Genomic DNA, 23,863 nt, shown 5'->3' with positions numbered 1-23,863 from the left:
TGCTGGCATTTGAGTCAGGCTTATGAAGGGGCAGCCTCGGTCTCGCCGAGGAGAGGGGGCGGATCTCCGAGAGATAGTCAGCCAAGATGGTGGTGGCGGCTGCGGCGGCGAGAGTTTGGGGAGCAAGTCGAGGCTTGGGACGGGCCGGCCTCCCGCTCCTGCGGCTGCTTGGGGCTCGTGGGCTGGCTAGATCTGTGAGTACCTGGGGCACCTGAGAGTTTTCTCCAAGGAGGTATCGGAATGTTTATGCCTTCAGAGTGAGGGGGGGGGGTCCCCTTAGGTCCCTGTAGGAAGTGAAGGAAGGGCTGTTAGAGAAAGGACGAGGGCTGGGAGAACCACTTGGACAGGACATGCAAGGGAATAACTTACACTTCCTTAGGAGAAGAAAAGCCAGGCAGCTCCTTTGTGACCCTTAGGGAGGGAGAAAACTTGGAGAGAGCGAGGGAGTTTCTTAATTGCCGCCCATCCCCAGGGGAGGCCGCTTGGAGAACACGGGAGAAGGGTGTGATCTCTCTCCTCAGGAGCTGGAGAAAATTGTGTTTGTAAGGGAAGGGCTTTCTTCTCAATAAAGTGTCCACTTTCAAGGAGGAGGAGAGAGACATCAGTTGCCCTTTCAGGGGCTTTTATGGTGCCCCGTGTTTCTTTGCTCCAATTCTGATTTTTAAAAAAACTGCGTAAAAAAAAAAAAATAGTCGTTCTGGGACATCCCTGGTGGTCCAGTGACTGAGACTCCGCGCTTCCAATGCAGGGGGCCTGGGTTTCATCCCTGATCAGGGAACTTAGTCCCACATGCCGGCAGTTAAAGAGTTCGCATGCCGCAACTAAAAATCCTGCATGCCACAACTAAGACCCAGTGCAGCCAAATAAGTAAAGATAAAATACTTATAAAAAGCCGTGGATCCTGTGCCTCCGATATAGAACGATAGCCAAGGGCCTTGTCGGTTTTGGTCACTCTAAGGAGGAGGTGATCAGTGAGTATTTACTGAACTAATGAGGGGAGAGGTTCTGGCAGAGCACTTAGTCCATATTTCTTAGAAACAGTGGAGAAATGCCTTGTTTCTTGTCAAAAGGAGCAGACTCCCTTTAGACTAATGCTGCTAATGGCAGACTCGCACAGCAGAAATGTAGATGGGAAACACTATTTAGAGGGAGAGAGGAAGGGGGCTGAGAAAAGCTGTGAACTGAGATTTTGCATATAAGAGCGTAGTGGTTAAGAAGACTGACTCATGCTAAATCATGTGAGGCTGTGTTCTGTAATCTACCACTTTCTAGCTCTGTAGCTGTGGTCAAGGGACTACTCTTCTCTGGACCTGATTTTCCTCTCTGTAAAATGCTAACAATGGTCACCTCGTAGAGTTGTTGTGAGAATTAGATATGTAAAGTGCTAAGAACTGGATCTGGCATATGATGAGGGCAATTGGAAGTGTTAGCCACTGTTTAAAGTGAGGTTGGAGGGAAGGGACAAAAACTGACCTCGGAGATGGGGGGTCGGGGGGAAGAAGGGAGGTGACCTTGGAAAGGCCTGGATTGGTGAAGGCCTTGGCGGGAATTCTATCCAGATCTTGGGGGGTTGGGTCTGACCATCTGATCACCAAGCCATTAGGAAGGGAAGATGGAATCTGGGAAGAAGCTCTTGCTAGAGGGAGAAATGGGAGGAGGATGGGCTGTGAATAATGTGTGGGAAGACCTGAGAAGGGAAGTCACTTGAAGCAGGTAATTTCAGAAAGGTTACTGGAGCAAGAAGGAGGTGGGAGAGTCCCTGCCTTTGGGCTGATCTCTGTGGGGGTTTGGTTTTGATTTGAGCAGTCAAATCCTCCACAGCTCCATCCCTGGAGCCCATTGGTTGAGCCTGTGGAGTGAGGGTGAGCTTGACTGGGTGCGAGGAGGGAAGATCACTCATGGCTGGTTAAATCCGCCTCATTTCTGGCTCAGTCTCCTTGCTAGTCTTCCCTCTTGCCTTCCCTCCTTTTTTTTTTTTTTTAGTGAGGTCATTTGTTGGCGGGGAGGGAAGCAGAGGGGGTGGTCTTTCATTATTTATTTGGCTATACTGGGTCTTCCTAGCAGCACGAGGGAGCTAGTTCCTTGACCGGGGATCGAACCTGGGCCCCCTGCTTTGGAAACGTGGCTAAGATTGGGAATCAGCCACTGGACCACCAGGGAAGTCTCTGTGTATTTTGAGAGTCCCTGTTTCTTCTTCTCCACTTTAAATTATCTCACTTGTTTTTCTTAAGCTTGAAAAAAATTTTTTTTTTTTTTTTGAGGGAAGAAGAAGGAGTAGTAGCATTTACTCAAAGATCTGGGGCCTGGTGTGTCCAGTAGCACCTTCCCTATGACTCAGATGGTAAAGAAGCTGCCTGCCAATGCAGGAGACACAGGTTCGATCCCTGGTTCAGGCAGATCCCCTGGAGAAGAGAATGGCAACCCACTCCAGTATTCTTGCCTGGAGAATCCCATGGACAGAGGAACCTGGTGGGCTGACTTTTTGTGATGATATCCACGTTGTTCAGTTCAGTGGCCACTAACCACCCATGGCTACTGAGCCCTTGAAATGTGGCTAGTATGACAGAGCACTGAAGTTCTCATTTAACTTTAATGACTTTAAATAGCTAGAAGAGGTTGGTGGCTGCCATATTGGATGATGCAATTTTAGCCAGTCAAGGTGGAGTCAGGAGATTGTATCTTGGAGGCAGGTTGGGAGGTTGTGTTTGTAGTGGACTGGTTGGGTTGTTGGGGCAGGTGGTGTGGGGAGGAAGGCTCCTCATTCTCCACCCACCCACCCCAACCCCTGCCTGCTTGTCTCTCCTTTCACTCCCCTTTACTCACTCTGTGCTCTGTTGCCCTGGAGGCATTTGGCTGGTTCTGCCCTCAATCCTGTTTCTAGCAAACATTTTATTGTTCACGGAGAAGAGGAAGAAGGGAACTTGGTTGTCCCGGAGTCCTGAGTTGTTTGCTCAGCCACCACCCCAAGAAGCAAGTGTGATTTCGATCAAGTCACTTCGCTTCTCTGAGCTTTGGCAGGTGGGGTGACTAGAGCGCCTCCTGCCCAGCTGGGAGTCAGGGAACACCTCAAAGCTGGGTCTGTGTGAATTATCAGTAATGTTCTCTCTCGGACCCTGCTGTTCAGGCAGTGTGTCGGGGGCTCTAGCACTCCAGGGCCCTGTGCAGCATCTCCATGTGGTTGGTGCCCAGAGTATATCGCAGCATGAAACCATAGGAGTTCATCTCCCTCTTGGCTGGTGTCTTAATGAAGCACTTTATCATTGACAGGGCCAACTCATACCATTGTTAAAAACACTGCAAGGTACATACTGGTAGTTTTATTCTGTTACAGGGGAGGAAACTGAGGCGCCGAGAGGTGAGGCCTGAACTTGGAGCTCTGGACTCCAGAACTGCCCGGAGAAGCAGGGGCGGGACTTCGGTTCAGGTCTTACCACATCCTGCTTAGTCCAGACTGGGTGTGCATCGTCAGCCTCTGCCTGGGGCTGGTGGCAAGGTGGGGTGCCCTCCCCTCCCTGCACTTCAGCACCACTGGCATTTTCCCTTCCCTTGGGTGAGCTCCCACCACCTGGGTAGGGATATGGTCTTTCCAGTGTGGGCAGACAGGGCATTTCTTCAGAGAAGCTTTCCCTCCCCCACCACCAGTCTCAATCTGTAGAACAGGGACAGTAGCAGTACCTCCCTCGGAGAGAGATGGTGAGGGTTAAAGGAAACGGTTCTTGGGGAGCACTTATGACACATACCTAGGGCTTTCCTGGTGGCTCAGCAGAAAAGAACCCTCCTGCCAAGCAGGAGACTCGGGTTCAGTCCTCGGTTGGAGAAGATCCCCTGGAGAAGAAAATGTCAATATTCTTGCCTGGAAAATCCTACAGACAGAGGAGCCTGGTGGGCTACCGTCCATGGGGCCGCAAAGAGTCAAACCCGACTTAGTGACTAAACCACCACCACCACCCACACCATGCGCTCCATGAAGGCTCAAGAAACGGGAGCTGTTGTTTTTCTCCAGGGACAGGGACACTGGTGTGGCTCTGACTGATGCAGAGCAAGGATGCTTTATACCTTCAGTGACTTGAGGAGCTTAGTGCTACTAAACCCCCCGGGTCCCTGAGGCCAGAAAAAGCCTGACCTGTCTCCACCCTTCCCTGGCCTCCCCAGCCAGGCCCCCAACCCTCTCTGGCCCCAGAAAAGGGAAGCCACTAATGTGGATGCTGACATTCTCAGCTGGAAGTAGAGCCAGGGTTTAGCTCTCTTTGAGGGCAGTGTGCCTCAGATCCCAGAGAGCTCTGGCTGAGGTGACCTTAGCCATCTTAGCCTCAGAGGACCCAGTTCCCTGGCCCCATCCACAGAGCTGTCCCAGGCTGGACCCCGCCATCCTCTCCAGCTTCCCTGTAGTGGTCAGGATGCCTGGCTTCATATGCTGACATTGCTGCTCCCGATCTCCTTGGATCGCGGACAAGTTGCCTAAGCCCTCTGAGCCTTGGGGCCACCTCTCACGGCGGTGTGGTCATGGTGCCCTCCTCGGGTTCAGTGGGACATGGACATCACCCAGCGCGGGCCTGGTGTGGCCCGGACGCACGTCCTTAACTGCTGTCATTTACGTGCCGCAGCCAGATGGTCTCCACGGTGCCAGGGTCTCTCCTCTTGCCTCAGCCTTTGTCCTTTCAGAGAACTGACATGGTCCCCCATCCCAGTTTTTGCCCGGCTCACCCCTGCTCGTTCTGCAGGCCTCAGCTTCCCTCTTCCTTTTCCCCGAGGTTCTTTCCTCTTACACGTGATACAGATAGTGGAAGGCTTCCTTCTCCAGGTATAGCAGGTGCTTTTTACCCGCCCACCAGCAGCTGGTGAAGTAGAAATTCTTCGTGGGTTCAGGGAGGCGGTCTCCTGCCCCCTGTGACGTGACTGGAGAGCCAGGATTCAAGCACGGGCCGCTCAGCTCTCCAGCCCTCACCCTACCTGACGTGTCGACCCTTCACAATCCTGCCTCCTCTGAGATCGCCCCTCCTGATGGTAACTCCTGTGTTCAGTCTCCATCATCCATCTCTCCCCATCGTCTCCAGCCCTCAGTTCAGGGCCTGACTTAGAGCAGATTTTCACTGACGCCTTGTTTGACCACAGTAGCCATCAGGCACACTTGTTAGGTACTCACATTTGTCCAGCGTTGCTTATACGCCAGGCACGAGGTCCTCTACACACAGGAGTTCTTAATCTGCACACCAACCTCCGTTTACACATGAGGAAACTGAGGGAGCTGTAATTCCACATCCCGGAAGCAGTGGTGGACTTGGAGTCCTTGTCCTTAACTGTGCCCCGTCAGTACTTGTGGGGCAGACCTGGCCTTCCAGAGCATGTCTTGGTCCTGTGCTGGGAGAAGGCATGGCTTCAAGGCTTCCTGTAAATCCATGCAGTTTCTGCAGGATTCCACTAGGACCAACCCACTTGCACCAAAAAGAAGGGAACATGGTTGGAGAGGCATATATCCTCTGCACGTGATTCACCGTGCCCCCCATCCCCACCATGATGGAGCCTTTCCTGAGGGCCAGGCACTATGCAGAGCCCTTTGAGAGCTCATGGAATCAGCACAGTATCCTTGGCGTAGGTACCACCTTCATCTCTACAGGCCCCGGATGTGGGGGCGCTGCCAAGGCCCAGCTCCAGGGACAGCACCCTGCCGGTAGCCCTGCAGCCTATGGGGGCAGATAGCTGTGCCCTGACGCTGGGGTTTGCTCTGAGCCCTGTGACTCTGTCCTGGGTCCTGCTGGCCCCTGGCCTCGTGTCCTAGAGCCCCTCCCCAGATGGAGTCTCCCCTGCACCTCAGTCTGGAGTATCCACTGGGGCCCTGTCTGGAGTTAGCATCTGCTCTGAGACGCAGGCAGTCCTTCCCAACTCCCCTTTTCCCCAATCTTCCCAAATGCCAGTCAATTTCTCTTTTATCATTTCTCCTCCTAGATTTTGGTTTTTTCCCCCCTTCTACCAGTTTTTGAGCATATAATAGGTCCCACAGCTGTGCTGAACCCTCTGCATACCTTATCTGAGGTACTACTTATAATCCTGCGCAGCCTTTTTGCAGATGAAGAAATTCAGAGACACCGTGTTTTGCAGAGGGCTGTGCAGTGAGCTAAGAAATTGGAACCCAGGTTGGTCTGACTCCAAGCCAGTGAACTTAACCGCTCATTCATGCATTGGGTCAGTAATTCTCTGTTGAAGTGTGTGCCCTGTAAAGCCACGTGGACATGCTCCCTGCCTCTGGAGCTCATGGTGTGTGTGGGGGGGGAGACGACATTTCCAGGTGGTCGGGAGGGTCCAGCCTGCGTGAGCACCCTGAAAGCAAGAGGGTGGTCTGCAAGAGCTGAGCAGCTGCCCTGCTGTTGTCAGGCCTGGGCCTGCCCTGCCGTTGGAGCATAATTTACTTTCTTTCCTCACCACCACGAATGCAGAGAAACGCACACTCATTCACATTCCCCCACTGGCCCCTTTGCCTCAATTAAAGGAGGGAGGGTGGGGAACCCATTTGTGCACCCACGTGTGAGACCCAGCTCAGGACGAACCCAGGTGTCGTTCTTCACCGTTCCTCTGGGAAGTGAAGCCACAGTTAGCCAGCCGAGAGAGGACCCTGGGGACCTGTGGGAAGTCAAGATGCAGACGTGTGGAAAGTGGGCAGCTGGGGTGGGGAGACTGGGCTTGGGGGTCTGGCTGTCAGCCCTGCCCAGGTTTGAAGCCCAGTCCCGACTTGTCTGGTTTAGCTCTGGGGCCTGGTATAGGAGGTGGTATTACTGCCCTGAGCCTCAGCTTCCTCGTCTGAAGGGCAATAGTAAGTACGCTCTGCCTCCCGGACGTGCTCTGAGGGCTCAGTGAGGGTTGTGTCTAGGGACTTCAGCCTGGTACCCTGCTTGGGCTTAATGAAGGGGCTCTGTTGCGCCACTGAGATGGTTCAGGGCTGTCTAACTGGAGGGCTGAGAAACGGGATCAATTCTCCTGGTGCGCATGTGGGCTTCTCCTGGGCTCTCCCTGCCAGGCCTTCTCTGAGCCGGGGGTTGCGATGTTTCCCACCGGACTCCTCCCCAGTTCCACAGATACATGCCACTCCTCACGTTCTGCTTTTTGCCTGTTCTGCCTTGCCTGCATGCTAAGTCACTTCAGTCATGGCCGACTCTTTGCTACCCCATGGACTGGAGCACACCAGGCTTCCCCGTCCATCACCAACTCCCGGAGTTTACTCAAACTCATGTCCATCGAGTCGGTGATGCCATCCAACCATCTTATCCTCTGTGGTCCCCTTCCGCCTTCAGTCTTTCCCAGTGAGTCAGTTCTTCACATCAGGCGGCCAAAGTATTGGAGTTTCAGTTTCAGCATCAGTCCTTCCAATGAATATTCAGGACTGATTTCCTTTAGGATGGACTGGTTGGATCTTGAGAGTCCAAGGGACTCTAAAGAGTCTTCTCCAACACCACAGTTCAAAAGCATCAGTTCTTCAGTGTTCAGCTGTTTTTATAGTCCCAACTTTCACATCCATATATGACTACTGGAAAAACCATAGCTTTGACTAGACGGACCTTTGTCAGCAAAGTAATGTCTCTGCTTTTTAATATGCTGTTTAGGTTGGTCATAGCTTTTCTTCCAAGGAGCAAGTGTCTTTTAATTTCATGGCTGCAGTCACCATTTGCAGTGATTTTGGAGCCCTAGAAAATAAAGTCTAACTGTTTCAGTGTCTCCCCATTTATTTGCCATGAAGTGATGGGACTGGATGTCAGGATCTTCGTTTTTTGAACGTTGAGTTTTAAGCCAGCTTTTTCAGTCTCCTCTTTGACTTTCATCAAGAGGTTGCTCAGTTCCTCTTTGCTTTCTGCCGTAGGGTAGTGTCATCTGCATATCTGAAGCAGAATACAGGCAAGAATACTGGAGTGGATTGCCATGCCCTTCTCCAGGGGATCTTCCCAACCCAGGGATGGAACCCATGTCTCTTACATCTCCCGTATCGTCAGGCGGGTTCTTTACCACTAGAGCCACTTGGGATTCCCGTATGTTCTGTTACCCCGGCCTCAAATGCGCCTTCCCTGACTCCCAGATATCCTTTGGGTCCCAGCTCTCACATCACTTCCTCAGGGGAACTGTCCCCTCTCCACTCTGCCGTCACCCCACAGCCTCTCCTGGAAGAACACACACCACCTCGGTGTTCCTTGTTGGGGATCTGTCTTCCCTGCTGTGCGGCAGGGGCAGGTGTCTTGCCTCTCTTAGGTCCCCAGAGCCCAGCACAGGCCGTGGAACAAAGCAGGTGCTCAAATATTTGTTGAATGAGTCAGTCTGGGCTTCTGGAGGGGGTTAGGGCTGGAGAGGGCGGTGAAGCGTGTGGAGCTCTTTGCCAGGTGCTGGGGGAGGAGGCCTTCAGGTGTAGATGAGAGCAGAGATGTGGTGGTGGAAACGAGGATCAGCATTACTTTGCAGCTTCACGATAGGTACAGATACTCTGCTCACCGTTTTATACGCGTGCTTTTGTCTAAGCCTCCCAGCGTTTCCATGAGGTGTTCTCCATGTTACAGGTGGGAAAGGGGAGACTTGAGGAGGGAGACCCTCATTCCCATGGTCACACAGAGGCAGGCTGACTTTTAAGGGCTCCCAGATGTAAACTCTAAGCTGAGAGACTGGCTTAGAGTGGTCTTGTTGGTAGAGGGGTCGGTGAAGAGCACACTTGGGTGTGTGTGTGTGTGTGTGGTCATCATGGGAGATGAGAGGAGGGGGTAGTTGCGGTCAGCCTTGAGAGTCCTTGAATGCCAGGAGAGGAATTTGGGCCTCTGATAATTATAGCTACCAGTTCCTGAGCCACCTGCCACTTTATTGGATCATTTAAGCTTTACAACAACCTTGTGTGATAGATACTATGATTTTCACCCCAGTTTTACAGCCGAGGAGCCGAGACACAAGGCAGTTATAGGAACCTGCCCGAGGTCACACACTGGGAAGGTGATGGAGCGGGAAGTCAGACCTTGTGTGTCAGGCTCCAGAGTCCACCACGGCCTGGCGGCTGCATCACCAGCAATACTGCCTGCCACCACAGGGAACCTCTGCTGCTCCTGACTTGGGTGTTCCCCTCCATCCTCTATCCCCAGCACCCCCACTGGTGGCAGCGACAGCAGCACTTCTCATCCCTGGATGACAAGCCGCAGTTCCCAGGGGCCTCAGCGGAGTTCATAGATAAGCTCGAATTCATCCAGCCCAATGTCATCTCTGGGATCCCCATCTACCGCGTCATGGACCGGCAGGGCCAGATCATCAACCCCAGCGAGGATCCTCATGTAAGAGGCCGCCTCCCCCTGACCCCGTGCCTCCCACACCCAAGCCCCTTGCCCATCTCCTCTCTGGCCCCAGCTGGCCCACGTCTGTTTGTGCCTCTGTCTGCAGCTGCCCCAGGAGAAGGTGCTCAAATTCTACAAGAGCATGACCCTGCTCAACACCATGGACCGCATCCTCTATGAGTCCCAGAGGCAGGTGCGTGGGGATGGGCTGGGGAGGGGGCCTGGGATTACCTGAGGTCCTGCCCACCCTACCTGTGTCTGGGCCAAAAGACAGCACCCAAAGAAGCGGGAGTGGAATGGAGATCCCTGTCTTGTGGTCCTGCCCCAGGGCAGAAGGTTGAACTGGATCACAGGAAATCTGTTGTCTGGTGGGCTGGGGCTTAGCTGTGCTGGGGACGGGAAGACGGGAGAAGACTGGGTGGCCCTTCCTCTCAGACACTCACAGTCCTGAGAACAGGGTGACCCTCGGCGCTTCCTGGAGCGCCTGTGTGTCGTGCGCTGTGGAGGGACAGTCAGCAGTGTTAGCTTCAGCAGACAAGAGACCGAGGCACAGCAGTGTCAGCAGAGAGGGGGCTTGTGGACTCGAATACCTACAAGTCTACAAGGCCCTGTTTCAGGCACGGCTGGACCCAGGGACCCAAAAAATGTTACCAAACCTGTTTCTCTCTCCTGGTGTCTTTTCCATTCTCCCTTGCCTTGGCTTCCCTCATGCTCAAACCGCGGTGGTCTCTGGATGCTCCAGGCTCACAGAGCGGGGGCAGTGAAAGGGTTCAGGGTGCGGGCTCTGGAGCAGGACTGCAATCGGAGTCCTCATTCTGTCACCCTGTAGCTTTGTGATCCTGAGAAAGTTGCTTAACCTCACAGTGCTTCAGTTGGCTGGTCTCTAGCTACCTTATGGGGTTATAGCTATTTTGCGGGGGTTGATCGTGGCGTACATAATAGCCTGAGAAACAGTGAAACTGGCATTTGTCATGGATACCAGCCTTGCAGTTACTATCTTCTCTACTTAGCAGTGGAAGGAGTGTCTGGTCCCTAACTTTCCAGCAGAAGGCCCGGGGCTGATGCTCATTGGCCAGGCTTTGGTCACAGACAGATCCCTCTTTGAACCAACCCATGAGATTGACTGGCCAGGCCGGGGGACCGTGTGCCATTGCCTGGGAACCGTGGGAGCAGATGCCTGGAATCTGTCCTTCCTGGGCTGCAGAGACTTAAGAACAGGGGCACGGGGTTCCTGTTAGAAAAGTGGGAGAATGCAGGGCAGGCTGGCCCTCAGCGTCCACCACCCCTGCTGGGTCAGACGTGGGGATGGGCTTGGGAATCTGCACCTGTATCAAGCCCCCAGGTGACCCCACTGTGGACTGAAGCCCGAGGCCCACCGAGGACAGTTCCAAGCAGATCATGTGGGCAGCCAGCTCACAGCAGTGCTGCGTGTGGTTCTCCACCCTGCCCGTGGCTCCTGTCGTCCACAAGATCAAGACCGGCCCTTCCTGTCTGCCCTGTCTCCCGTTGTGGCTCTCAGCCATCTGTTCCCCTCTGCACAGCCTCAGGGCCAGGCCACGCCTCCCATCCACTCATGTTCATGGGCTCCTTCCTGCCCCTGGGTTGACTGTGCACACGGGACCTTTGGAACCTGATGACGTGGCCCCGAGTCACGACTGTGACTTTAGGCAGTTGGTTTTTCTTGTCTTTGCCTCAGTTCCCTTAGTGTATTGAAGAAAAAAAGTAGAAATAACAAGAGAACACATCCCACAAGGTGGGGTGGGAGTTCCGTGAGACGCGCACATCAGGTCCCTTTGCCATTGGCCAACAATGGGAACCCTCAGTAAGATCAGCTTGGCCGTCAGGTTCCAGCCTTTATTAGCTGGGATGACGCTCAGCTATAGGTAGCAGACAGCCCTCCCTCAACACCCCCCAAATCCTAACAAAAATAAAAGCAATAGTTTAAACAGATTAGTAGTTTCCTTTTCTTGCATAAAAGAAACGTGGAAACAGGTGGTTGGGACTGGTACACCACAATGTTGCTGGACACCCAGCACTGGCTTCTAGCCTCTAGGGCCCCTCAGGAACCAAATGGCTGCTGGAGCCCTCCATCACGTCTTACTCCAGGCAGGAAGTAGAAGGAAGGTGGAAGGTCGGACATGGCACTGCCCAGCTATCTCCCCACACCCACATTTATAGAACTTTCTAGGTAGACCCACCAAATAACACCACACGTGTCACTGGTCACTCCCAGCTGCCAGGGACACTGAGAAAGTAGTCTGTCAGTCTGGGCAGTTGCTGCCAGTGGTATAATGAGACCTGTTAGTAAAGACAAGAGGGATCGAATGCTGGATAGGCAGCCCGTGACCTCTGCTACTAGCCTAGGTCCCGTTTCCTCAGGATTCCTCCTTCTCAGGCTCCTCCCCACGCCAACCTTGACAGCCCAGCCAAGTACTCAGCATCCACCCACTCGCTTGGCACCGGCGGTCAATTAACTTTTAATGCTCCCCACTTGGAAGCAAGTATTATTCATCGGTTCCCGGATTGTGATGGGAGGCTAGGCCTGTGGGACATGAGGACTGGGAACAGAGCATCCTGCAGAGGCCGACCTGGCTGTCCGTTTTACCTTCCATGTGGTCCTGCTTATTGCCCATCTCTTTGCCGGGGCTCCCAGGTCTCCAGCTAGACTTCACCTCTTAGCCCCAGTTCTGCTTGACTTCTCACCCTGGGTGTCCCTCACCGATTTCAGCCTGTCCGGACTTGACCTCAGCACCTTCCTCCCAGACTTGCTCCTCTTCCTCCGTTAGGCCATTTCTCAGTGATGGGTGCCACCATCCACCCATTTACCCAAGCTGGAGTCCCGCAGTGCACCCGTGTCCCCTCCTATCCCCTAGCTATCACTTCCCCTCTCATTCTCTCTGTCCTTAGGTCTTTAATTAGAAATCCGTTCTGCTCAGTACCACAGTCAGGAATCCAGACTTCCTACGTTTCTGCTTCATCATCGTGGGCAGCTTGACTTTCTTCCTGTAGTTGTTGCCTCATGTTCACAAGATGGCTGCCACAGGTCGAGGCTTCATGTCTCTGTGCGAAGTAGGGGAAATGGATGGCAACGATGCAGTCATCTCTTTTATCAAGAAAGCAAAAGCAGATTTCCACTTGTCTGGCTAGAACTGTGTCCTGTGGCCACTTCTGACTATAAGGGAGGCTGGGAGCCTGCTTTTCCAGGCTCTGGGATTGAGGGGTTCAGGAAGGGGGAGTCACCTTGGGCACTGGTGTATCCAGCTAGGAGGTGCCTCTCTCTCCAACCTTGCCTCCCCCTGCTCCCTGCCACACTTTACATCCCAGGCCTTCTGGCCTCCCGGCCTTTGTTGTCAGCTCCCTGGAAACCTCCACCATCCCAACGTTTGCTCACCTTAGGCCTTGCTCTGTGATGCCTCTCCATGGTGGAGTGGGTACACCTTCAGCTTCCATCACCCTGGCTCTGACCAACCTGGCACTTCTTCCATGGAGGCAGGCCTGCCAGCGTGGCCTGGCCCAGAGCCGGCCTTCAGGAAGCATCTGCTGAATCACAGAGTCAGCAGTCAGTCAGCATTTGGATACTTGTCTGTCGTTGCCCAGCCTCACTGAACCTGGGGCCTGGGCCCCCCTCTACCCCCAGGGCCGCATATCCTTCTACATGACCAACTACGGCGAGGAGGGGACGCACGTGGGGAGCGCGGCAGCCCTGGACGACACAGACCTGGTGTTTGGCCAGTACCGGGAGGCAGGTACGTCTGACCTTGGCCGGGCCCTAGGGAGTGTGGGCCTGGGGCCTGGATCAGCCTCAGTCCCGCCTGCTCTGAAGGCAAGGCCTACATTAGTTACCAGTGTGCCCTTCTGTGAGCGTCATGATGCCAGGGAAGCCTCGGGGTACTTCCCCTCCGAGAGGCCTGGCGATACTGTAGTTAAGTGCCTGTGCCGCTAAGCTTTCCATGCCCTGCTGGTGATCGGATGTTAAATTTGGGACAAGTCACTTCCATTCTCTGACCCTCATTTTTCTTATCTTAGAGATAGAGATTATGATGGGGCGGCGACCCCCTGCGTGGTGGGGCTGCTGGGAGCCTGCAGTGAGGGCAGGCTGGGCTGTGGGACCCCCATCCACATGTACAGGGCTCTGCCGGCCTCTCCAGGTGCCAGGTCACTCACCCAGCAGAAGCAGATGGGCAGTGTGTTCTAACCACTTCTAAGTGAATGAGGGAGAGGATGGAAGAATCACAGAGTAGGAATGAAGAAGACGGACGAGCGTTTAGGAGAGATGGAGGAGAGGGGAGCTGAAGTTGGGGGTTCCAGAGGAGTTGTTGGTGTGGGGCCCGGGGGGAGCCCCGTCTGTCCCTTCCTCTTAAGTGCTGCACAATCCTGGGCAGGTTGCTTAACTGCGCCGTGCCTCAGTTTCCTCATCTCACGTCCTCACTGTGCAGGACGGGGACCCCTCCCAAGACAGCTTCACCAGGCAGATGACACGAAGCCCTCAGCACAGGGCATACGGTGCAGAATAAGCCCTCAGAGTTGGAGAGGATGCTGTGGCTGGAGCCTCGCACCCTGCGCAGCACTTCTGGGAGGTGTGGCCTGGCCAGGCTGGCTGTCCAGAGCCTGGACCAGCTGGCATGGCCGTCCCCTCAGACTGTCTCCTCTCAGCTGCGCCAGACCCCCACCCCCACACACTCCGGGAGGACAGACGCCCCGTGATAATGACTCTGGTTCAGCATCATTAGATTTCCCCAGGCGCTGGGCCACAAGCCAGGCCCTGCCAGGTTTGCCGAGTGCTTCCTGCTGTTTCTGCTGAGGGGATCTCTCTGGGGAGGGCTCCAGGCAGGGCCTGGCATCGTGGGCACCAGCTGGGCGCTGCACACAGGGGCCGTTAGGGCCCAGGCCACCTCTGCAGGAGTGAGCCGTCCTCCCTGGGTCCTGGAATGCCCTGCGTCCCAGCAGCTGCAGGGGTCGCCTGTGCAGGGCAGGAGGAAAGGCCGACCCCGCTTGCCCGTCCTGACTGGGCAGCTGCTTGCCTGGCTGACTCAGTGTCTCCCGTCTCTGAAGTGGGAAGAACAAGGGCACTCAGGATGGCGGCTCTCGTGGAGCCTGTCTCCGTTCCCATCACAGTGGGGTGGAGGCCTCTGCCAGCCTTGCACTGGAGGGGCTGCATGGGGCCCCCGCCAGCCCTGCCAGCTGGGTAGTGTGAAGCCCAGGTCAGAGAGGTGTGCGCTTGTGGCTTTTGATGATGAGGTAGGTGTCCACCACGGGTTTTACTGCTGAGAACAGATTTGAATGTTTCCTCCCTTAGTCCAGGAGTCATGAACATGACCCATACGTTTGTTTGGTACGTATGATTTTTTTTTTTTTAAGTAAATGAATTAGAGGAACACTTAAAAATCAAGTGGCTTCTCAAAAGAAAAAGAACAGGCAAGCTGAATTTCTCCTTTTGAAAAACGAAACCATGTGGCCTTCGTGAGCAGAGGTCAGTGGGTCCGAACAACAGCCTCCCTGTTGAGCCAGGCCTTTCGGCTCTGCGCACCGTCCCTGTGAGCATCCGAATGCGCCTTCGCCGCTCTAGTCTGGCTCCCTTGCTGTACCGGCAGGGGGACGGGGCCTGGCGGTGGGTGAGGGGGTGTCCTTCAGGGGTTGGCCTGCCCCCCATACCAGCCACCAGAGTAGCCCTGCCTCCTCCCGCTCCAGGTGTGCTCATGTACCGGGACTACCCCCTGGAGCTGTTCATGGCCCAGTGCTACAGCAACGCGAGCGACCTGGGCAAGGGGCGCCAGATGCCCGTCCACTACGGCTGCAGGGAGCGCCACTTCGTCACCATCTCCTCTCCACTGGCCACGCAGATCCCCCAGGGTGAGAACGCGCGCCCAGGCCCGGCACACGCAGACTGACAACGTTCCCCGCTCGGGCCCTCACCTCCTCCACCGGGGCCTCCTGGTGGGCGCCAGGACCGAGCGCTGGTCTGGGCACTAGACTTACAAGATCTCTCTTTCTGGGACCCTCGTGGGAGGGCTCTGGTGGCGTTCGGCAGGCACAGCCACACTTTGTTTCCCATGCTGGTGCTCGCCTCGTGTCTGTTCACCGGCACAGCCAGCCGTGTGGAACTGTGTGCCAGGTTCCTCGCTAAAGGTCACTGGCAGGTTGCAAGAAGAGTTGGCTCTCGTGTTGTGGACCAGGTGGCTCTAGAGCCCAGGTTCTCTACCCCCACCCTGGTCTTCCTCTGTCCTCGGAGTCTGACTCCCCCAAAGCTGATTCTGGAAGCGCACGATGCTTAGCGTAGCCGGTGTGACTTCTATTAAAGATGACCGCTTGTGAAGCAGACCCGCTTGGGGCCAGGCCTGCAGCCACAGAGTGCAAAGACAAGGTCAGTCTGCTCCAGGGCAGACACTTGAGCTGATGTGTGCAGGGTTTAGCAGAGTCCCAGGCACGTTCGCCCCTAGTAAGTTTTAGATATCTGAGAACAAGGGCGGTTTATGTCTGAGGTGAGAGGTGGACAGGGCAGCCTTCTCGGTGGAGGTAGCATTTTCACTGATCTCCATTCCATAGAATTTCCATAAGGTGGGGTCAGGCCCTCACCTTCTGTTTGGGTGAGCGGTTTAGTCAGTCAGTTGGATATATCTGGAGTCCATGCGGTGTGCTGGGCTCCGTTCTAGGAGCAGTGAACAGAGGCAGCAAAACCCTGAGGCCTCCTGGTGCTGACCCTGGTGGGGGAGATGGACAGCATTCAGAGCAGATAACACGTGGAGTATGTCAGGGGTCATAAGGCCTACCAGGAAAACAGCCCAGGTGTGATACGGGCTCTTGACTTTTGAGCACACTGGCTGGGGGAGGAGGAGTGAGTCCCGTCAGCCTGGCCGGGGGGGTAACAGGGTGGGGAGGCTGCTCAGGCGCAGGGGGGAGGCGGGGCTGGGACCACCAGGGCGAGCTGAGGAAGAGGTCAAACTTTAACTCCCATTTGGAGGTGGAGCAGGTGCGGGAATGACAGGACTGAAAGACGCTGAAGGTTTTGGCCTGAGTGGTTGGAAGGATGGAGCTGCCATCAGATGAGGGGAGGGGACCGGGCGGGGCAGCTTCTCTGGGGCTCAGGTGTTTTCTTCCCCTCAGAGCCTGGCGACTGCCAGCCTGAGCCCCAGAGGCCCGGGTCAGGAACGGGTGTGAGTGCTGATGAGATGCGCATGTCTCTGCTTCTGCAGCGGTTGGGGCGGCCTACGCGGCAAAGCGGGCCAACGCCAACAGAGTGGTCATCTGTTACTTCGGAGAGGGGGCGGCCAGTGAGGGGGATGCCCACGCCGGCTTCAACTTCGCCGCCACCCTCGAGTGCCCCATCATCTTCTTCTGCCGGAACAACGGCTACGCCATCTCCACGCCCACCTCGGAGCAGTACCGCGGGGATGGCATCGGTGAGGGCCCTGCTGGGTGCCTGCCCCTCCCCTCCCCTCCTGGCTCAGGTCTCGACAGAGCCCTGGGGCCAGGCCGGCCTCTCTGTCCCCACAGCGGCTCGAGGCCCCGGGTACGGCATCCTGTCCATCCGCGTGGACGGCAATGATGTGTTTGCCGTGTACAACGCCACCAAGGAGGCCCGGCGGCGGGCCGTGGCGGAGAACCAGCCCTTCCTCATTGAGGCCATGACCTACAGGTACCGGCTGGCTGCCCCCCATCATCCCCCAACCGTGACAGCCTGTCCCCGACTCCTCCCCCACATAGGTCACTGTCCCCACTGCACGACCCCATTGCCCGAACCGTCTGGCCTCTTCTGGCCTTTATTCCGTTCCCACTCCTTTGTTCCTAGTCTAGCCCCGCCCTCCTGACCCTCGCCTGCGGGCCGCAGCCTGACCTGGGCCTCCCCTCCCCGTGTAGGATTGGGCACCACAGCACCAGTGACGACAGCTCGGCGTACCGCTCGGTGGACGAGGTCAACTACTGGGACAAGCAGGACCACCCCATCTCCCGGCTGCGGCATTACCTGCAGAGCCGCGGCTGGTGGGACGACGAGCAGGAGAAGGCCTGGAGGAAGCAGTCCCGCAAGAAGGTAAGGCAGGGCTTCCCTGCCCCAGTTGGAAACCACCCCAGGGGCCATGTTCCCGTCTGATGCTTCATAAGGAATGCTGCACGAACGGAGAGGCTGGGGGGGTTGTTCGTTCTCGTTTAGTTGCTCAGTTGCAACCGACTCTTTTGTGACCCCATGGACTGTAGCCCACCAGGCTCCTCCGTCCATGGGATTTCCCTCGCAGGAATACTGGGTTATTCCCTCTCCAGGGGATATTGCGATTTCCTACTCCAGGGGATCTTCCCAACCAGGGATAGAACCCACATCTCCTGTACTGGCAGGAGGATTCTTTTCCACTGAGCCACCGGGGAAGCCCAGCTGGGGGTGGGGTGGGGGGGTACCATTGAACGGAGTCTTGGGGATCGCCCTGATGTCACAATGCCCAGGCATGGGCACCTTGGCCATGTCCCAGCAGGTGTCTGTCCCCAGCTCTTTCACCTCTGAAGAGGAATACTGGGTACCTGCCTCAGAAGCTTGTCTGAGGCCTTGCACTTACTCCACATGCAGTTTAGGTGTCCACTAGAGTCCGTGCACTGCCCTCCTCGGCCCTGGTCATCAAATGCCAGGGACATTGCAGCCCAGTGGGCAGGGCGGACCCTGGTGTTGGCCAGCACGTGCTTCCTGACTCTGCCCCGACCATGTCATCATGGACATGTTTTTTTCTTTGCCTTGCTTTCCTCACCCGAGTTACCTGCTTCTTAAGGCCGCTAAGCGGCCGAGATGATTCTGTACTCTCAGTACAGCGCCGGGTTACACTAAGGATGGAGAGGCTGGGGTTGGTGATGTTAGCTGTCACCACTGTTATGATGATTATTTCCATCATCTGCGTGGGAACTTGAGGCTCAGGGGGGTCCCACAGGAAGAGGTAGGTTCCTGGGTGAGGGATCGGCTGCCTGCCCACCGCCCCTTGTCTCCCAGGTAATGGAAGCCTTTGAGCAGGCTGAGCGGAAGCTGAAGCCCAACCCCAACTTGATCTTCTCGGATGTGTATCAGGAGATGCCTGCCCAGCTCCGCAAGCAGCAGGAGTCTCTGGCACGTCATCTCCAGACCTATGGCGAACACTACCCGCTGGACCACTTTGAGAAGTGAGGCCACTCGCCCCAAATGAGGCCCCACAGACCTTAGGGTAGTGCCTCAAATACCCCAAGAGGCAGCCCCAGTTTGAGGGGCAGACGGGACTGGCAGGGTGCCAGCTTCCTCAGCAGCTGCCTCCAGCACACACAGGAGCCAGGCAGTACTTGAGGTATCTCCTGCTCCGCTAGGCTGTTACACTGGGGGGGTCCTTGGTCAGCCTCCTCTCCGCCCTGAGTTACATGGGCTTCTCCCAGGGGCTGGGCGAGGGCACCTCTGGGGCTGGACGTGGCCGGTTAGCCTGTGGAGCTTGACTCAGGATGAGAGGTCAGCACGCAGTGAATAAACTCTGTCTCTGTGTTTGGCTCCCTGCCACCTCTGGTTTCTGTTTCCTGGAGTGGGGACAGTGGAGCGAGGCCAGCATGGCTGGCTTGGGACTCCCCTAGCTCCTCCACTGGAGATGAGTAAAGCCACGGCTGTTGAGCTGTTGTCTTCCTCCAGAGACTTTCATAAGCTGGAGGGTCAGCTTCAGTGAATGGCATGGGGGTGGGGTCCTCCAGAGATGACCTCAGGTCTCCCGAAGAACGGGTCAGAGCTGGTGTCCAGCATGACGGCTCGGCCATTAGAGCGGACCTCGCCCAGGGTGGGGGCAGCCGAGCCTTGCTCTGTACACTACCCCAGGTTCCGATAGACAAGAGAGATGACTCTAGGTCTCAGAATGCAGAGCGCACGTATTTTGTTTCAAAAACAAAAAGACGAGGCCCAGGAGGGGCAGCCTCCATTCCAGGACCGCCTTCCTCACCCCTCAGGGGCTGCCCTGCCCGCCCCTCCGCCTCCGGGGCTCAGCACTGGAGCCCAGGGTCCTGCAGCTGTTTCCAGAGCCGGATGCTGTCCTGAGGGCTGAGGGGCCGCACAAGCAGCAGGTCTCGGAAGGCACAGGGGTCAGCAGTGCGGTCTGCCGGCCAGGCCGTGAGGAAGCCTTTGTGAGTCCTGGGGGCCAGGCCCAGGGCTTGGAAGCACAGACCAGTGTAGACGTCGCCAAAGGGGAAGGGGGCCACGCGGGCCGCCGCCTGCAGCAGCCAGGGTGCCAAGCGCCCCGAGATCACGTAGCCACCCCCGCTGGCGTAGGCTGGGTAGCTGCCCTCGAAGAAGGACCCGGGCACGTAGAAGGGTTCTCCGGGCTTCCGGAGGGGCTTGGCCTGGGTGAAGACCTCACCCAGGTAGAGGCCCCGGGCCCGGGCAGGCGACAGGCCCCGCAGGTGGTCCAGCAGAGCAGGGGTGTGCACGAAGGCGTCGTCCTGGGCCTGCAGGACAAAGCTCACACCAGGGCAGTGGCGGCCAAGCCAGGCCAGCAGCATCAAGTCCTTGAGTGTCTGGTTGAAGGGGACGTCGAGGAAGTCCCAGAGCAGCAGGTCACTGTAGCGGCGGCTCTCCCAGGACACCAGGGTGCTGAGGTCCGGCCCCGCCTGGCCCACTGGCGACCCCAGGAGGAAGAGCAGCCGGATCCCAGGGCCCGACCCGCCCCACGTCTGCCTCACAGCCTGTCGTTCCGCAAAGCGCCCTGGTTCCGACTTGACAGCCAACAGCAGGAAGGGGACGTCACCGGGATCCCCGCAGCCGGTCACCTGGCCTCCGCCACCTGCGGGCAGCCACTGTGGGAAGCTTCGGCAGGCAGCCCACAGCAGGAAGCGGCGGAGGTCCTCGGGGTAGGAAGTGAAGTCAGGGATCTCGGCCGCAGCGGCAGCCCCCCAAGCGCCACAGTCCCCTGCCTCTGTGCTGTTCACTCCGGGCAGGGTCCCCAGACGCCACTGCTGCTGGTTCCAGTAAGCCGAGGGCAGCGGGCCAGTCTGGCCCAGACGGGCTGAGAGGTTGGCTGGCAGGGTGGGCTCGGCGCTGGCTGGCGTGGAGCCTGGCGGGCTGCTGCGGGGTCCTGGGTAGGCCTTGCCCAGGTGGGGCTCGGACATCCACTCGATGTACACTTTAAGGCCCAGGAGTGTGAGCAGGGCTGACAGGCAGAGAAGGCACTTGTGGCAGCGCATGACCTGGCCCGGGGAGGGGCGGCTGTGGGAGCGGCTGAAGAGACACAGGGGCCTTTGGGGCCGGGCCGCTCCGGTGAGGTTTCTGCGGTCCAGAACCTGACCCGGCCCTCCACCGACCACCCGAAGCCCGTCTTCCCGGACCGGCGAACCCCCGCCCCACTGCCATTCCAGCTCCTGGCTCTTTCCACTCAGCCACTCAGACCCCTTCTGTCTTCCCCGTCCCCATCCCCACCCTCCTAGAGACCAGGGGCTCCTCGTTCCTGCCCCACCCTTCCCCTCCTCACCAGGAGTCAGGATCACAGGGATCACGTCCTCGCCCCACAGCCCCCACCCCAGGCACTGCTCCCTCCTCCTCACCTCTGCGGCCAGCTCCGGCCAACTCCAGCGCCCTGGGCCTGGGTCCGGCTCTCTCCGCCGCCTCCCTCTGCCTCCGCCCGGAGGTGCCCGTGTTGTTCTCCAGCCCAGCCCAGCCGGTCCTCGGGCGGGGAGGGCCCCAGGGGCCGGGAGGGGCTGGGGCGGGGCTGAGGGAGAAGGGGGGCGGGGGAGGGCGAGAGGCAGGCCTGAGGGATGGGGCTGGGGCGTGTCGGGGCTGGTTTTCTGGTGAGACCGGGAAAGGTGCAGGGGAGCCGGCAGGCCCGGGAGGGGAGGACCGGGGCCTCAGAGAGAGTCCCAGGGAGGGTGAGGCTGAGGGCCGCTGAGCCGGGGCTGGGAAGTGTCAGAGTGACCCAGGGAGAGGCAGAGCCCTAAAGTGGCCAAGCCTGAGGCCAGGGGTTGGGCCTGGCCAGGGGTGGAGGCGGGCGGTGAATGTGCTGAGAGGGCAGGGGGCCTTGCCAGAGCGGAGGGTGTTGCCAGGAGTCAGGGGGGAAGGGGACTAGTGAGGAGAAGACATTGGCCGAGGAAGCAGAGAGCTGGGGAGACCACAGGGGCAGGGCAGGAGGAGAGAGAGGCTCAGGGAGGCCAAGAGGAGAGGCTAGAGGTGGAGCCCCGGGGGGAAGGGGTGGGGAGAGAATGTGGAGGGGCAGGTGGAGGTACTCGGGTTGGAAGCGGAGAGCCGGGAGTGGGCGAACAGCCAGAGCCAGGGGGAGGCCGAGAGGGAGCTGGGGAGGAGCTGGGGAGGGAGTGGGCAGAGGGGGAGCCAAGCCAGGGGCAGTGAAGGGTGACGAGTGGGGGCACCGGGAGCCCTGGAGCTGGGCTGACCCCCGCACCCCCTCCATTCCCTTGGATGCCTGGCAGGGCTGCAGTCCGTCCCTCCTGGTCCCTCTCTCCAGCCCTGGGCCGGCCCTGCCTACAGCTGCACGGTGACTCCAGGAACACTCACATCCGGCCCCCTTGGGACCAGAGGGTGTCTGCCTGTGTTTATGGCCCTGCCCTCCAGGGGCCTCTGCTGTTGGGGCTGCTCCAGCTGTCTGGGGAGGCAGGCCGGTGGGGCTGGCTCATCTAAGACCTCCTGGAGCCTGGGGTGAGAGTGAGGGAACCCCCCCTTCCCCGCAGGTGAGCTTGGCCCGACCCGCCTGCTTGTTGGGAACTGTCCAAATCGCTGCAGGAACCCTGTCTGTCAGCAACAGCAGTTTGAGTAATGGAGCCCATGAGGCCAGATGGAGGAAGAGAGTGTGGAGGAGGTGGGGACTATTGATGGAGTAAAAGCCAGAGTGGGCTGGGGCAGGGCTCTGAGAGCCCCTGGAAGGGGTCTGCAAGCCTTTTTACCCCCAGGCTGGGCAGGGGGGCTGTCTAGCCCCCCGACTCTTGGCTCATCTAGCTACTCCCAGAGCACAGACCAGGGGCAGGGCGGAGAGTTTGGGTTGCTGTATGCCTTAGTCTGCAGACATTCCAGTGAGGAGAGAAACCATCCAGCGACTGGAACAGGTGAGGTCAGATGTCGAGTGACTAAAGAGGTAGGTGCCTTCTGGTAGAATGTGGACCCCAGCCTGCATTTCTGCCTCCCCAGGTCTTTGGATCTCCCTCTCCAGTTTATGCCTGGGCAGTTCAGGTTTCTCACCTTAGTCACCGTAGGTCACTGTTGAGTCCCAAGTTCCAGTCAGCCAACCAAGAAAACTGTCAGGCCAACACCAGCTGCACTAGCTAACTCATTATATCCAGAGTCTCCAGTAAGTGCCCTTCTATCAGTGAGCTTCGCTCCGTGCGGTGTGAGGTCCGCTCTTCCTGGCCTAACATCCGAGAATCCACTCCCGTGCGGCTTCTTGAGTGTTGACTGTACGCCTGTCTGCAGGTCTTGCCCTTCCGTGTAAGAGCTGTTCCCTTCTGGGGCGCGGTGAGCACCTGCTCCCTGGAGCTCGCTGAGGCTTGACCTGCGGCACTTGCGGTCTAGTGACAGCAGGGGGCGCTCGTGATAAGTGTCAAGAAAAGCTGATCTCCCTTTCAAGGCATTTGCCCCAGGGGAGGTCATGGCTGGGTTTTCAAGTGTAGGATCGCAGGTGGTCTCCCCACATTGTTAGGGAAGGCTTCCAGGAACTCGGGGGTTCAAGGTCGTCTGTTTCCTCTGGGTCCAACCAGATGATCCGAGTCCAGGTTTCTGGATCCCACCGTGTACCAGTCAGTGCCCTCACTTCCACCAGACAAGAAACTTGTCCAGACTGTGGGGTTCAAGTGTCCTAACTCTGCAACCCACAGACCTAAACACTGTGTTGTATTTTCAGCAGTATCTATGAGCAATAACTTTGGCAGGGGGGAAAGCTGTCATGGGAGCTTGCCAATTCCGAGGGGGTGACTGAGCTGGGCACTTGAGGGAATCTGCCCAACCCTATCTTTAGAGCTGTCATTACTGCCAGTGTCACGCCCAGCAGCCACAGGGCCCCCCAGGGCACATGGCACCTCACTGGCACCTCATCACAACCCCAGGCGATAACATTTTTGTGATGCTGCTGCATGCCTTGGATTTTTATTTTTTTACTTTTTATTTTATACTGGAGTATTCCCAGGTAGCTCAGTGGTTAAAGAAAAAAAAAAAAAAAAAAAAACCTGCCTGCCAGGGCAGGAGATGGTACATTTGATCCCTGGGTTGGGAAGATTCCCTGGAGGAGGAAATGGCAACCCACTCCAGTATTCTTGCCTGGAGAATCCCATGGACAGAGGAGCCTGGTGAGCTACAGTCCTTGGGTTCACAGAGTTGACTAAGTGACTAAACAATAGTTGATTAACAGTGTTAGTTTCAGGTGTATAGTAAAGTCATTCATGTACATGTTATCTATTTTTCAAATTCTTTTCCCATTTAGATAATTACAGAACATGAGCAGAGTTCGCTGTGTTATACATAAGGTCTTTGTTGGTTATTTAGCCTATTTTTTATTTGTTTGGCCCCTCTTAGTTCCCCAGCCAGGGATTGAACCTATGCCTGAGAGGGTAACAGGCAAGAAGGCCAGAGGTTCCCAAGCAGCAGGAGGAAATAAACTGCAAGTGGCAGACGTCCT

The 23,863-nt window shown here is 57.0% G+C and overlaps 2 protein-coding genes across 13 annotated transcripts; one reads left to right on the top strand and one right to left on the bottom strand.

Moving 5' to 3' along the window:
* The first annotated feature begins 33 nt into the window (after positions 1-33).
* BCKDHA (branched chain keto acid dehydrogenase E1 subunit alpha) lies at positions 34-18,765 on the top strand. The gene is made up of 9 exons (XM_043436106.1): positions 34-194; positions 9,099-9,284; positions 9,391-9,477; positions 12,922-13,030; positions 14,973-15,134; positions 16,475-16,681; positions 16,776-16,917; positions 17,139-17,310; positions 18,247-18,765. Exons 1-9 carry the CDS (start codon positions 87-89, stop codon positions 18,415-18,417), a joined length of 1,344 nt encoding a protein of 447 aa, XP_043292041.1. The 5' UTR covers positions 34-86; the 3' UTR covers positions 18,418-18,765.
* On the bottom strand, positions 11,449-22,840 carry B3GNT8 (UDP-GlcNAc:betaGal beta-1,3-N-acetylglucosaminyltransferase 8). 12 transcript variants are annotated; one of them, XR_006263354.1, is made up of 5 exons: positions 22,435-22,835; positions 20,796-20,959; positions 12,676-12,821; positions 12,224-12,344; positions 11,449-11,582 (listed from the first exon to the last, which is right to left on the bottom strand). XR_006263354.1 is itself a non-coding variant. In XM_043436108.1 (3 exons), exon 3 carries the CDS (start codon positions 20,436-20,438, stop codon positions 19,242-19,244), a length of 1,197 nt encoding a protein of 398 aa, XP_043292043.1. In that variant the 5' UTR covers positions 20,439-20,472; positions 20,796-20,959; positions 22,435-22,834; the 3' UTR covers positions 19,113-19,241. The 12 variants fall into 12 exon arrangements, 2 of the variants coding, with proteins under 2 accessions (XP_043292043.1, XP_043292042.1); XR_006263356.1 differs by lacking the exon at positions 11,449-11,582 and adding an exon at positions 15,858-15,982 and having other exon boundaries at positions 12,203-12,344; positions 12,676-12,824; positions 22,435-22,840; XR_006263357.1 differs by lacking the exon at positions 11,449-11,582 and adding an exon at positions 15,858-15,982 and having other exon boundaries at positions 12,203-12,344; positions 22,435-22,840.
* Between the last annotated feature and the right edge of the window lie 1,023 nt (positions 22,841-23,863).

Source organism: Cervus canadensis, chromosome 18 (genome assembly GCF_019320065.1).
Source record: "Cervus canadensis isolate Bull #8, Minnesota chromosome 18, ASM1932006v1, whole genome shotgun sequence".
In the NCBI taxonomy this organism is placed as follows: Eukaryota; Metazoa; Chordata; class Mammalia; order Artiodactyla; family Cervidae; genus Cervus; species Cervus canadensis.
This window is presented reverse-complemented; position numbering and strand designations above follow the sequence as displayed.